The 15218-nt window shown below is 43.4% G+C and overlaps 1 protein-coding gene across 1 annotated transcript in view; it reads right to left on the bottom strand.

Moving 5' to 3' along the window:
* LOC132386701 (NACHT, LRR and PYD domains-containing protein 6-like) overlaps positions 1-15218 on the bottom strand; it is a 109973-nt gene that overhangs the window by 70839 nt on the left and 23916 nt on the right. The window contains exons 2-3 of the mRNA XM_059959059.1: positions 3923-4071; positions 2630-2720 (exon numbers count right to left, since the gene is read on the bottom strand). Of these exons, the coding sequence (XP_059815042.1) occupies positions 2630-2720; positions 3923-4071 (240 nt within the window). The remainder of the gene's footprint in view (positions 1-2629; positions 2721-3922; positions 4072-15218) is intronic.

Here is a 15218-nt window from a genome sequence, read left to right as displayed (position 1 = left end):
TTGCCTCGCTTCTTTTAAATTCTGCAGCTACTCCTTCCCGGGGTCCTTCACACCAGGTCAAAGTGTCCGACCAGAAAGTTCCTATTCCCCATTTTAATAATTTTGCCTGATCCATTGAATGCCTGAGGTATCTTGTACGTTAGTGCTTTGAACATCCAATACATAAAGAAAAAAAGGAATAACATAAGCACTTCAGAAACATTGTCCTCCTTCAGGCTGATGTGTAAAGTCTGGATACCCCTGTGCATTTCTCACTGTCGCGATTCTGTCACCGATGTACTGACACTCTCCTCATACAGCGAAGCACCGCCTATCCGCCTCTGTCCATTAGAAAAGCAGATTTATCCCCCCACACCCCCGTTGGCATGTCTTGTCATGAGTTGCTCCAAACTGCTACAGGATTTTTCCAAATACTTCAAACCTCATTGTTCCTGAGCGGAGTATCGCAGGGACCTTACCCCGGCTGAGCTCCATCAGACGTCGCTATGTTGTCCCTTCACTCCCTCTTCACTTCACGGATAACAGGGCATAAAACAAATCCTGCTACTCGAGACCTACACAGAACTTTTTCTTTAATCTTTCGAAACTCTGGATGTTTGAGACTGACAAGTGATGTCTGCGTTTCTTCCCGAAATCTCAGCTGCAATTCTCTTCTCGCATTCCCTTCAAACTTGCATCGATTTCTAAAGCACAGATCAGTAGCTTTAAATTTGAAATTGAAGTATGCTACAGTATTGATACGGAGTTACACCAATAGTCTCTAAAGGTGTCCAGCGCTCCGGGGTATCGGAATTTACTTTAGCAGACGCTTTTCATTGATAAATCAAAACGGCCCGCCATGAACCCACAAAATGAATTCGTCTCCGCGATCTTCCGCTCGACATCTGTTTCAGCTGTCGATCTATTTTCGGCCGAGTCCACGGATCAAACTGCAAAAAAAAACTTTCGACCGAACACGGAGCGTTGCCACAATGTCTCCACCGCACTCGTAACCGCATAACAACCGAACTAGTCTAATGAACGCGATGTCACAGCGGCAAATGTTACTTCGCCCATGTTCTTACCAGGAACACCGATAACGGCAATGATCATGTACCATATCTTTCTCACATGGTAAAATGTTTCAATCATGCTGTATGAGATTCACCCTGTCTTCCAGCTGCCCGCGATCTCGCTGAAGAAACTCTGAGCTGATGAATCTCCACGGTCATTCACTTATACTCGCTCCAGCACCTTGAATATTCAGATCCACACAAGGCTGACGTGTCTTCCAAAAGCTGGGGTAAAAATAAACACGATGTCATTCAAGTCAAATCCCAATTGTGATGAGGTAAGGCACTAAATTGTAAAACTTCAATGTACAAATCTAAATTGTTAAATTGTACTGAAAGCAGGGAAACTGTTGATCATATTGATTAACACTTTCTCGAGCACCTGAGCTCTATCCACAAAAATGCGGGACTGCACAGTGCCAGACATTCTCAATACATTTACCCACTCCGTTTCCGACATGTTTGTCCATGGCCTCATCTTGGGACATTATGAGGCCACTTTTAGTTTGAATAAGTAACACCTCATTCCGTCTAGTTATCCTCTAATCGAAAGGCACCAACATCGATTCATCTGATATGCTTCCCTACTTCATTCCTTCTTCCTCATTTCGCCACTTTGGCATCTTCTCTCATCTCCTCTCCTGCAAGCCTTCATATTCTGGTAACTTCTACTTTCTTTTCAAGCTCTGATGAAAGACCATGGTCGAAAACGTAGACTGTTTATTCATTGTCATAGATGTTGCTTGACCGACTGAGAATCATTATTGAGTCTCCCATCCCATCACACACCAGTTCACTGCGCGAATTATCATCATCCATTCAACCATTAATATCCTCATTCAAATCCCAACCTTCTCTCCCTCTGCACAGAGATTCCCATGCCATCATTTCAAACCCATTCTAACCTAGCTCCACACTTCGAGTATTATCTCCCTTCCCTCAAAACACCCATCAACCCACCAATGAGTATCGTTATACCTAGCCCTTCCTTCGGAAAACTTAATTGCGCCGTCTATTCCCACTTGTACACCCACTAATACCTCACCCTGCACCACGTCACCTCCTCACACTAGACCTGAATTAATACCCGAACAAACAGAATTCCAAATTCCGCCTTATCCACTTACCTTTGTATACTTCACCTAGTGTAATTCCATAACATCCTTCCCACACGCCCCTTAATGCTGTACCCAATATAATCCTTTTCGCTTCTCTCTCAACCCACTCACTAATATTCCACCGTCTAATCAAACTCTCGGATTCATCCACACGCCCATTAATGCAATAATTAATATAATCCCTCTTTCCTTTGTAGTAGCGATGAACGTAATAGTTCACATCATTCTGCACCGTGAATGACACCAACAGTATGAAAGAAGGTTGCGACTGCTATTGATGGAAGTGAGTGTAGTTGCTATTGCTAAGGAGAAGATGTTTGAGAGGCTGAAATACGGGAAGTTAGAAGCACTAATCAGCTGGACCAGCTGGAGGAGACCAGAATGTTCTGTCTGGTTCACTGCAACATTGATATCTGATCAGTTTGTCGCCATCTGTTGCCAGATGCAAAGTATTTGCACCGGGGAAACTGGGGCTGTGGATATGACAACAGCCTGCGCTTTCTGAAAGACGTGGCTGAGGGCGGCATTGGCGGTGAACTTTGAATAATCACTGTGATTCGGAAGAGTCCGGAAGAGTAAGAGTAGCAAATGTTAATACACACCACTCTGAGAAGAGAGGTGGGTAAACGACAGGAAACTATATGCTGGATAGCCTGACCTCACTGGTTGGAAAGATGTAGGACTCCATTATTAATTATGAGGTTTCACGTATATGGCCAGTAATGATAATATAGGGCGGATTTTACCGTGGTTTCCTAAAGGGGATGTGTAGATTTGTAAATCTGTTGGAATTTTTTCAGGAAATCAAAAGGCAGATTCCATACAGGAGAGTCAGTGGATGTCGTTTACTTGGAATTTCAGAAGGCCTTTGACAATGTGCCGCGCTTGAGGTTTCTAAACAGGATAAAACGCCCTTAATACAAAAATATGTGATGGATGGAAGACTGACTGAATGGCAGAATGCAAGAAGTGGGACGAAACGGAGCTGATTAGTGGTGTTCGGCAGGCGTGGGCTTTGGGGCCGCTTCTGTTTGTTTTCAGAGAAGGGAAGGTCAACAAATAAAATCTCCCATGCTGCGGGCGGTCAAATTGTGATTTATTCAACTATGGATTCAGGCATGGTGTTTTCTGAAGAAACTTTCACATTTCTTTCACGTAGATGCTTAGTCGCTCTTCGGGCCAGCTATTCAATTTTCCTTCCCAACCTGCTTCCAGATTGAGTGTTTGTCTCTCTGAAAGAGGAGGCAACCATTCTTCAGAAATGTCTTTATTCTCATCCGACATTCCTGATATTCAAATCCGCGTGCTGACTCTTTAGGGCCCCCTGGCGCTAGCAGAATGTCAGTACACGGTTGGGAAATGCCGACGCTGTCAGTTTGAACCTCCTCTCGAGCACGTGTGGTTTAGATGGTTGTCCCAGATATGAGCCGACTCTCTTCACCGCCAAACCGTATTCGATATTGAATCCCACACGCCAACGTAAATGCTCATTGTTTAACAGGCCAACAAAGCCGTTACTTCCCGGTGGGAAAGCTGGCGAGAACAGGTCGTATGATTTGATCCGGAGGGGACCGTGATTCGGTGGAGACAGCGTGATGGAGTCTGCTGCAGATCAGTTTTGGGCTCCAACTTGTGCACTTTAAGTGAAGTTTCTGCTCATAAATAAACTTCTTTTAATTGTATGCCGTGTGTAATCTGTTATTTCCTGTGATGCGCTGTAACAGGGCAGCAAAACACAGTGTTCAGACAAACCCGGGCTTCGGTGGGCGAGATATCCGGATCTCGCGGATTGGCGGGACCGAGTGTGTAAACCCCAGACGGACCAACTTGGAGAATGGCGGGTTTCGCGGCGCTGAGTTGGAGACAGCCAGCGAGGGCGAAGGAGCCGTTTCCTGAGACGCCTGTGAAGAAAGGGGGTTTCCGAATCAATCCTGAGATTCGCCACGACCCCGACTCCAACGGCACCCCCAAGCAATGTGAAACTCCATATCTATAGTCGTCCCTGTATTTAACGACACACCTGCAAACATCCCCAAATCCCTGTACAGCTGCAAACGTGCTGAGATCCCCAAATGCACATGCCGTTATCCGACAGAAAAAAATAATTTCAAATAATTCACAAAATAGCTGCCTCTTCGTTAAAGAAACAGCAAGAACAAATCTCAGTTTAAAGTACATTTATAGATTTATTAATAAAGTATCTATAAATGAAACAATCGAAATTCGCCGCGCCTGTAATTACAGTAACACTCTGAAAAATCGTGCGCAGCCACATATTTGAGGACACGTTCCTAAATCAGAGCATATCCCCAAGTGAACCGCTAATCCATGTGAACCGCTAAAACCGATATTCACCGACACAGCGATAAATCTGCACGATCTCCAAATCAGTGCGCACACCAAACCAGCTGACTCCCCCACATGCACAGTCGAGTATCCCAGAGCAGGAGTCATGTCGACAATTCCAAAAATGCAGGCCTCCGCCATAGAATAATGTCTGCAAGTTCAAATTGCACTGATTTTGACAGTACCTATAAATTAATTAAATTTGAGATACCTCACAAAGCCAAATCCGCAGTCACCACAACTCTGACAATCCCGAAAGCGGTAAACATCCCCACATCAGTGTGGGGTACATCACTAAATCTGTTCGCATCCCCAAGTGTCCACCCCTGTATTTACTGACATCGCCTTAAATGTGCGCAGTCCCCAAGGCAGTGCCCACCTCAGACACGCTCACACTCGCACATACTAACAGATTATTTCAGAGCAGGACTAAAACCGTTCAGAAAATTGTTGTCAAAATCCACATTCACCCTGAAATTTGTTTGCAGCTCCCAATCAGCCTACGCACCTATGTCTAGATCTGATCCCAAATTGGTGCGCACCCGCTTGTTCCTACACACATCCCTAAATCCGTGCACTTCCCCTAATCCATGTGCAGCACCATCCCCGTCGCACCACAAAATCTACCGACTCCCCAAAATTGTGTGTAACCCTAAATCCAAATGTATCCTCAAATCTACATACATCTCAAACAAGTGCGCACCCACGAGTCAATACGCCCCACAAACCTGCTGGCAATGCAATATGTACAGTGTATCCCAGAGAGATAACAGCAAGAATACTGTTGAGAGTTCTATATTGATGTATCTATAAATGAAACAAACTTGAGAAACGTCACAAATCCAAGTCGGCAGATTCCACATATGGCTGGAGTTGGTGGAGGTGGGGCAGGTCCTTAAATGCGGACTTTACTTCAATTTTCAACAGTAAGAGCGATCCTAACATTTGGGAGGATAGTTCTAAACGGGCCGATGTGCAAAAATAGGAGGAGGATGTAAAAATGTGGATGTACAGGAACTTTTGAAAAACATTCGGATAGTTAAGTCATCTTGTGTTGTTGCGAGAAACCCTAGGTTTCTGTGGGAAGCGGAGGAAGAAATTTCTGCACACTTGGCGATTAACTTTGCGTTATCACTGCCGCATTTGTAGTATAGGGGACCTACTTCACTGACGGGCAAATTATTGGAGAAGTTTCTTAGAAACCGAATTTGCGAGGTTTGGGAGAACTTGATTTCGGAGAATCAGAATGGCTTTGGGAGAGGCAGTTCATAGCTCACTGCCTGGTTCAATTCTGTGAGGATGTGACAAAACACATTGGTAAATATAGAAAAGTTTATCTGGTATAAATAGATCTTAATAAAGCCTTTGATACGGTTAACCATGGTAGGACCGTACATAACGTCAGAAGGTTTGGTATCCAGGGAGAGTTGGCTGGTTCATACAGGACTGACGCCCACAGAAGGCAGACTAGTTGTGGATGGAGCGTTTTCTCCCTGGATGTCGGTGACCAGCGGAGTCCTGCAGTGATAAGTTTGAGACCCCCTGCTTTTCTGTTTTTATGAATGATTTGGATGAGGAGATGGAAGGGTGGGTTATTGTATTTGTAATGATGTGGAGTTTGGTGCAATTATGGACAGTATAGAAGATTGTCGCAGATTACAACAGGACAGTGTCAGGACGCAGAGCAGCGCTGAGAAGTTACAGATGGATTTCAACCCGAATGCTATGAAGTGATTCACTTTGGGAGAATGGATTTGAAGGCAGAGGGATTATTTGCTCGAGTCAACCGAGGGACGCACATTAGTTTCCACAATGGAAACAGAGTGATGGAACTTTCTCCAATAAGCCGAGGTCCGCTCATCGGTACGAGAACCACAATCGGGACGGAGCGGTGCACTGCAGGAGCAGAAGGAAGTGTGATTGACTGGTGAGCTTGACCACATCCACTGTTCTGCACATACTCATAGTGACGATTGCCTTCTGAAAACTGTTGTACTCTGTTTTTTTCTCCTAGGAGCGACGGAAGATGACAGGTGACCTGACGGAGGTGTACAGGGTGATGAGAGGCATTGATCATGTGGATAATCAGAGGCTTTTTCCCAGGGCGGAAATGGTTGCCAGAAGAGGACACAGGGTGGTGGAGATTAGGTACAGATGAGATGTCAGGGGTAAGTTTTCTACGCAGGGTGTGGTGAGTGCGTGGAATGGGCTGCCAGCAACGATGGTGGAGGCGGACACGATAGGGTCTTTTGAGAGACTTTTGGATAGGTACATGGAGCTTAGAAAAACAGAGGGCTATGGATAACGCTAGTAATTTCTGAGGTAGGGATATGTTCGGTACAAATTTGTGGTCTTTGTTTCTATGTTTGTAGGAAAGACAATATACCCGAAAGCAAATCAGGAGAAAGACAGACAACTTCGTGGCAAATAATAGAACAGCCCGACATCCTGCGGATGTTCACAGATTTTACTTGTTACTTTTGTTCAAACAGAATGGATGGCGAAATATTGGTAGAGTTGTGGCTGGTTTGAGAATATCGTTAAAATTAAACAGACTGCATCGCAGGTTCACGGGTATGTGGTGGTCAAGTCATTGACTGGCAGAGGTCAGGTTCCTTCCAAAAGGCCCATGTGTGCGCTGGAAAACATTGTTCTTCAAACTGTCCACAGCCCTCGCTAATTTCCCAGGACACGTTCCCTTTTTGATCACAGGTCTCTGGAATATCGCTGTGGATCTTTTCCAGTGTTTGATGTGAAGTTTTAAGTGAAGTGTTATTGTAATACATGTCAGCTGACATTGTCAATTCCATCACTCACACCGCCCGGAATGACTGAAACAAACGAAAGAAAAGAATGAACGAATGTTCCCCTTTAATAAAGAAGTGTTCTCCATTTCACCCGCCAGAACAAACTCCTTCCCCCAATTTCAGAAGCGAATGTGCACGGTCAAATATTACAAAATAAATCGACTTCAATATGAATGTCTGTTTTAAAGCACAAATTTAATAATTTGCTGAAGCCTGGTATCATGGAAAATAACATGGAAAATTCACATCATATTTTGTTTTAAAGTAAATAGATTACAATATCCCTTGAGGAGACAAATTCAGGATACGGGGACAGAGTGAGTAAAAATAGTTTAACGTAATTGTTTGTGCAGCTGGTTGTCACTAATGTCCCTGACGTGACTGCCACGCTAATTGTCTCAGTGGAATTGCTCTCACCTCAATAAAAGTCTGTTAAACCGACCAGCAGTCCATCTAAGCAGCTGAAACCTTCTGCATAACTGAACGCTGCTTCTACAGAATATGGGATATTCGGCGATTTACTACATCGCGGCCATTTTCTATCCCACACTTGTAGCGGTTGGTGTCCCCGGTAAGATGCCGGAGCTGGTTACTTTATGTATGGTGCCGTCGTTACTCTGCTGCGGTATCCGCACTGTTACTGAGCACAGATGCTACTATCGGCTGAAACGTGTTTCCGGCATGGAGGATTCGGGCATCTGGTTGTTTTATATCCATTTTCCATACTAGGATCACAGTGTTTTCATCTTCTGACAATTACGTTCGTGCCGATAATATCACTGTTTCACAATTTCACCTCGCTAGGCTTTCTGAAGTGATGCTGGTCTCTGCTTTTCCAGGTCCGAGTTTCTATCAGTGCAGACACTTCGATCTTATAACACCGTGGCAGCTTATTTAAATGACGGTCCAGTCTATTTTCGACAAGTAGGTCTGTTCTTCTGTAAGTCAGTAAATGAGCACTTGTGTTTTATATCTCCTTGATGTCACTTAGTCACGGCTACAAACAATCCCGTCAGCTCTTTCACCTCTAATAACGGAAATGGTGTGTTTACAGGAGGATCGACTGCTCACCGGTACGTGAGTCGTGGAACTCGGATGCCTCGCTCTAAACTGTGGGCAGGTCGCCAATCCACTGACACTCACATCCGTCATTGTCCTCCACCCGGAGTGCAGCGACCGAGACCGCACACACTGGAATCCAGCTTTCCACTTCCAAACAGACCATACCCTGCATAGCATCGGTTAAATGGGGGCATGCAGGGAACTGACCATATTTCTGTTTTGCTTCCAAATTTCTTGCAGTTAATTTAACGGCGATTGTGATCCTTTCTCGGGGAAAATGCGGGCTCTCCAAATGCATCACCCGTTACCTGGTTGGAATGGCAACAGCGGATCTGATGGTGGTTATCGTTGTTGCTTTAGTGGATCAGACCAACAATATCCACATTTATTCCAGATCCCTGCTCATCACTCCTGTATGCGCTCTGACAATTGTATTTCGGGTTGTAACGACGGACTGTTCTGTTTGGTTCACGGTCAGTTTTACCTTCGATCGCTTCATCGCAATATGTTGCCGAAAACTGCGGGAGCGATACTGCACCGAGAGAACAGCAACGGTGGTTATGGTGACCGTGGTTATACTGAGCTGCGGGAGAGGTGCTCCATTTTACTTTGCCCTTGAACCTTACGTCATCATTGACAACACGCCGTGGTGGTGCACAGCTACATATGAATACACTACTTCACCAGTGTGGAGAGGATACCAATTACTGGACAGTATTTTAATACCATTGCTACCAATCATCTTAATCCTGGTGTTTAACGGGTTAACCGTAAGACATATCGTTGTGGCAAATAGAGTCCGCAGAAGGCTTCTGCATGGCACCGACATTCAGAAAGATGCCGAGGTGGAAAAACGCAGAAAATCGATGATTTTGCTGTTTTCTATATCAGCTAATTTCATATTATTTTGGATGCCCCATGTAGCCCATACCCTCAACTGGCAAAAGCAAAACTATTTTTACCAGGACAGATATTTGAGTTCCCCGGTATACATCCTACAACAATTTGGGTTCTTGTTGCAAATTCTCAGCATGTGCACCAATACTTGTTTCTATACACTGACACAGAGCAAATTCAGAGAAGAGCTAAGGAATGGAATGAAGTATGTGTTTACATTAAATGGCCATCTGTGTAGATAGCGCCCACGTCTAATGGTAATTCAGCGGAGTTTTCAAATAAAGCATTTTAAAAAGAAAAGGTTTGGCAAATATGACATAAATTCAAACAATCATATACCTCTTCATCCAGAAATTGCAGAAATGGTGGAAGACAGCTGACTTCATACAGCTCAGGTAGATAGCAATACAAACGCTCAATGCTGCTGGCGTGATTGTTACATCGGTTGAAGTATGTTCCAAACTATCACAGACAATCGACTGTCACAAGGGCAGGGGTGGCTTGAGGGCTTTCCGGGTTTCAGATGTTTAAAAATGGACAGGGTCGGGTAACAGAGTGGAAAGGGAATGCGATGGGAAACCAGGGATAGTATCGCAGATGCAGAATGTATGGACCACGTGGAGCGTTTACTAATTAATAGATAGTGCGACTAACACACAAACAAGAAGCTGATCACCCCGTTTGGAGTATTCTATGGAGCCGCCCAACAGATCAACCAAATAAGTGCTCCGGGAACGGTGAAGAACTGATCGGAAGCCGATATTTGACATCGGCCATGTTAACGGCAAGGGTAACAGAAACTTCCAAAATATTCTCTGGCACTTGCCCAGAGTAAATGGTCTAGGCGTGGCATATTTTTTTTGGTTGTGTCCAGTAACTATTCGTGTCACTACATGAATATAGGCAGACTAGCGAACAGTCCATACCGGACCTAATATTAGAAAAGGAAACGGATCAGGTGACGGAGCTCTTGCTGGGTCAGCATTTCAGCGCAATTGGGCAGATCTTCCCTCTATTTACCTTGCACCATGGAGAGGACCAGAGAGCATGGAATGTGTTTAATTGGAAGGCTGAGAATTATGGTGCTACCTGTCATGAACTTGGGGACGAACATTGCGAGATGATGCACTCAGAGAAATGCGCAACAGATATGCGGAGATTGTTTTGGGAGCACTGACATGGGGTTCAATAAGGGCTTGTCTCACTGTCGCAGCGCAAGGACAATAGTATAAGGTAACCCTGGGTGACAATGAAGTTGGAACAACTCGTCAAGGGGAAGAAAGAAAGGTACTTAAGTTTTAGGGAGAAAGGGTCAGGTAGGATTATGGAAGGTCAAAATGCAGACAGCAGAGAATTTAATAAAATAAATAAAAGTTAGAAGTTAGTAGGGGACTGGAGATGTCCTTGGCGAGTTGCACTGTGAGGAACAGGAGGAGACTGGAGAGAGTGTGGGCAGATCAGAAGTAAAAGAGGAAAACTTGTGTCTGGAGTCCAGGGACGGGGTGAAGCTCTTCACTGAATATATTGATCACTGTGAACACAGCGTCAAAAGGCAGATAATGCTCTAACATGCCGACGCGAGAAAGAGGATGTGCTGGAAACTTGGAAAACATTATGACAGATTATTCCCTGGTGCCGGAAGGGATATATTCCAGGTGATTTTGGAAGGGAAACGAAGACATTGCTGAGCTTCTGGACAGGATATCTGTGTCTTCCCTGCCAACGGAAGGAAAACTAGATGATTAGAGGGTGGCAAATGTTGTTCATTTGTTGAAGGAAGATAATAGGGGTACTCCTAAAAAGTATAGTCAACTGAGTCTTCCATCAGTATTGGGTAAACAATTGAAGAGGATAATTGAAGAGGGAATTTATGAGTATTTGGAGAAACGTAGTCTGGCTACGGAGAAGACAACATGGCTCTTTGAGAGGCATGTTGTCCTATATGAGCCAGATTGAACTATTTGTAAAAGTGAAAATAAAGCAAACAGAAAAATCTGAATAGTTGATGTAGGTGTATTAATTCCGAGAGTCGGGGGCATGTGATCCAGGTAATCCTGACTACGTTGATTTATAATTGGCTTCCTAACAGAAGGCAGATGATGTAGTAGACAGAATGAATACTGGCTGGAAGACAGCGGGCAGCCGCGTCCCGCTTGGAGTGTGGAAATTTTGAGACATATTACAACTTTCGGACTCTGTGGTTGCAGTGTTCCGAGAAATCGAGCTGGGTGAAATAATCGCTTTAATCTCACCATAGAACAGCAGCAGGATAATTGATGGAATTTGGGCTGACGATGGAAGCAAATCGCTGAGCTATTGACTACACCGCCACGTTATCTAAGCTGACCTGTCAATTACATATTACAGGACTTATCCTACAATGACCTCCGAATATTTTTTTTCCAATGGAGTCTTACATCTTAAAACCAGCATTTTAAAGGTGTTCAGAGCAGCTTCTGCTGCTCATTAAAATAACCGGCCTTTCAGAATGACAATTCAAGTACGCACCAATTTATCCCAATACCTCTGAAATATGGTTTCATCGCATCGGGTGTAAACACGCTCAAACCTCGATCCATTTAACGCTGAATCCATATGGCCAGTGTGAAATCCGTGTCTCCCACTGAACTTAATAATACATGAAATATACAAAACGACACACACTAAAACACAGCGAGCAAAGATATCACCCGGTCTCATACTTATCTTCCTTCAACACCATCGCAGGCAATTACAGAATACAGAACAAACAATTTCCAAAGCAAAAGGCCTCAGCGCGCATTAAAAAAAAGCAGCTTAGGAGAGTGAGATGTGGAGAGCAGAGGCTCACATACACCAGTACTTCATAGAATTTCGGAAAGATATGCAGCCTCCGAATTTCGCATCAGATCCTGGAAATCACTTCCAGCAAGGTAACACCTTTTTTTGTCAGGTGTATGGAGAAAAAGAAGATTAATTGAATCAACCCCCCAATACAAACCGAGGAAACACGCAACTCACATAAAGCCATTCATGGCTACAATCTTTCTCTTTCTCTTTCAACTGAGCTCACTTATGTCCAATCCTCGTGCTATATTTCAAAACTGCAATGCATTCTTGACATCTTTCCTTTCCAAAGAAATTTCCTTACATATTTATTCAGTTCTTGAAAAAAAACTTCTGAGGTAATTGTATTGGTAAAGTTTGAAATACATATTGCAATCTAGGAAATATATTCATTTTTCCAGCATTAACTCTACCTATTAATGTTATTGCTAACATCATCCATTTATCAAGATCCTCTTTTACTTTTTTAATAATGGAAAATAGTTTTGTTTATATAATCAAGAAATTGGTACTTTTTTACATTCTACTTGGTCTTGTTTTAAAATTCAACATTTTTGGATAAATCTAAAACTTTTATTGGAACAAATTACTGGAGTACAACTCCCACATAGTCCAGTATTATTTTTATTAGGAGTCATTGAAGGGACAATACCGAAACTTAAAATGAATAAGTATCAGAAAAAAAATGTAAAAATTGTATTGGCAGTAGCAGTTATCGCAGTAACTTGGAAATCTGATTTATATTTATCAATGGATCGTTGGAATAATGAAATACATAGTTGTATTCCACTTGAAAAAAATTACATACAATCTAAGAAATGAATGAGATATATTTTTGAAAATTTGGCTCCCATACCTACAAAAGAAAGGATTCAATACATAGGTCCTTTGAAGATAAAATTATAAAGTAATTGGGGAAAGTAAAAATAAATATTAAAATTATTTTGAACTCCATGGAGCATGTGGGGATCCTCTGTTATCCAGGCAATCTTCCTCTCTTTTTTTTTTCTTTCTTTAGATAAGGTTAAGGGGGTGCGTTAAGGGGAGAGGGGAGGGTTAATATTATTTTTCTCACTATTTTATCATCACATATATTCTTTGTAATTTTCTAAAATTTAATAAATAAATAAATATATAAAAAACTTCAATGCATTCATATTTTCAAAATATCTCAGAAATTGACATACTCTTATTTGTTTAATGGTTAACAAACATCTGTAATTGGAATCATATAGCACTTTGTAAACCCTTTCGACTCCAAGACAAAGAAACATATCGTCCACGGCATACTATTCAACAGAATTAAAGCATGGCGTCCCCACAACTCCAAGCCTCCAACGACGACTTCCAGGATTTCTGACCTCCAATTTCTGACCAAGGATAGGATTCGAATTAATTGACCCTTTGTAGTATAGAATTGGGGCTAATGATCCTCATTACCACCGCTGAAGGAACAGATTCGTTCACTGTACTGGGATCACTGTCACACCTACCTCCAACCCGGAACTACTGTCTTTACTGCCTTACGTGCAGTGTCATACGTCCTTCATCATCTCACATCTGCGATTCCTTCTTCTCATGCTGTAACCATCCATGATCTCAATCTCCGTTCTTCACTGTGTGCAAGGACAGAGGGATCGAACAGTATCAACGAATTTTTAGATTCGTCGGTCCTTCGAGACGTTGAAGTTCCAACCCAGATATACAGTTAGACAGCCACAGGGAGCCACTGCACAGAAACAGCGTCTTCAGCCCGTCAGGTCAGTAAGGAATTATTTAACCTGCCTACTCCCATCGACCTCACCCGGACCTTGGCCATCAACATCCCTCTGATCCGTGTATTCATCCGATCATCTCTTAAACGTTGACATCGGAACCTCAATTACCATTTGCTTTGGCAACAGTGTCTACGCTCCGACGACCGTCTGGGTGAAGAATTTTCTCCTCATGCTTCTCTTAAACATTTCACATTTCACTCTTCACCCATGAACTCTAGTTGTATTCTCACCCAACATCAGTGGAGAAAGCCTGCTTGCATTTATACTCTCTATACGCCTCATAATTTTGTATACCTCTATCAAATCTCCCCTCAGTCTTCTAGCCCCTCGGGAATAGTGCTAACATAGGTATTCTTTCCTTTTAATTAAAAGCTTTCAGTCCCGTGTAATATTTTTCTGTATTCATTCAAACTTATTTACATCTTTCCTGCAGGTATCTGCACCCAACCGCACACAATATTCCAAATTAGACCCCAATGAACAACATGAACACAACATACTCACTCCTGTACTCAATAGTTTGGTCTATGAAGGCCACGTGGGAAAAGCTTCATTTTTCTACGACCCTGTGTAACTGCGACACAACTTCCATTGAATTATGGACATGCATTCCCAGATTCGTTTGTTCTATCGTACTCCTCAGTGCCCCGTTTCTCATTGTGTCAGACCAACCTTGGCTGGTCCTCCCAAAGTGCACCATCTAACATTTGCCTGGGCTAAAACCGATCGGCCAATGTTCAGCTCATCTCTCCAGCTGGTCCAGATCCCGCCTCCTGCTCCGGTAGTCTTCCTCGCTGTGGACTACTCCCATAGTGTTGGTGTCATCGGCAAATTTGCTGATCCAGATAACGACAACATTATCGAGATCGTTTATATAGATTACAAATATCAACGGACACAGCAACGATCCCTAAGGCACTCCTCTCGTCACTGACCTCCAATCAGACAGACAACCATGCATTACCACACTCTCGCTTCCCCAACATAGCCAGTGGCGGATCCATCTCACTACTTCATCGTGAAAGCCAAGCGACTGAACCTTCTCGAGCATCCTCCCATACTGAACCTTGCAAATTCCTTGCTGAATTCCCTGTAGACGGCATCCGCTGCCTTGCCGTCAACACAACTCCTGGTAACTACCTGGGAAAACTTTTTAAGTTTGGTTAGACATGACCTACTAGGGCCTGGCCATTCCTGACTATATCTAATGTTCCTGTTTGTCCGGATACTTCCCTTCATACCCCATGACCAGAGTAATCTGAACACCGAGTACAATTCCTGATTGCATAATAGTTGACGTCCATTCTGAGCAAAACTATCACTATCATCCTG

Source organism: Hypanus sabinus, unplaced genomic scaffold (assembly GCF_030144855.1).
Source record: "Hypanus sabinus isolate sHypSab1 unplaced genomic scaffold, sHypSab1.hap1 scaffold_126, whole genome shotgun sequence".
NCBI lineage: Eukaryota > Metazoa > Chordata > Chondrichthyes > Myliobatiformes > Dasyatidae > Hypanus > Hypanus sabinus.
Note: the sequence above shows the minus strand (reverse complement) of the source record. Positions and strands in the feature narration are given on the sequence as shown.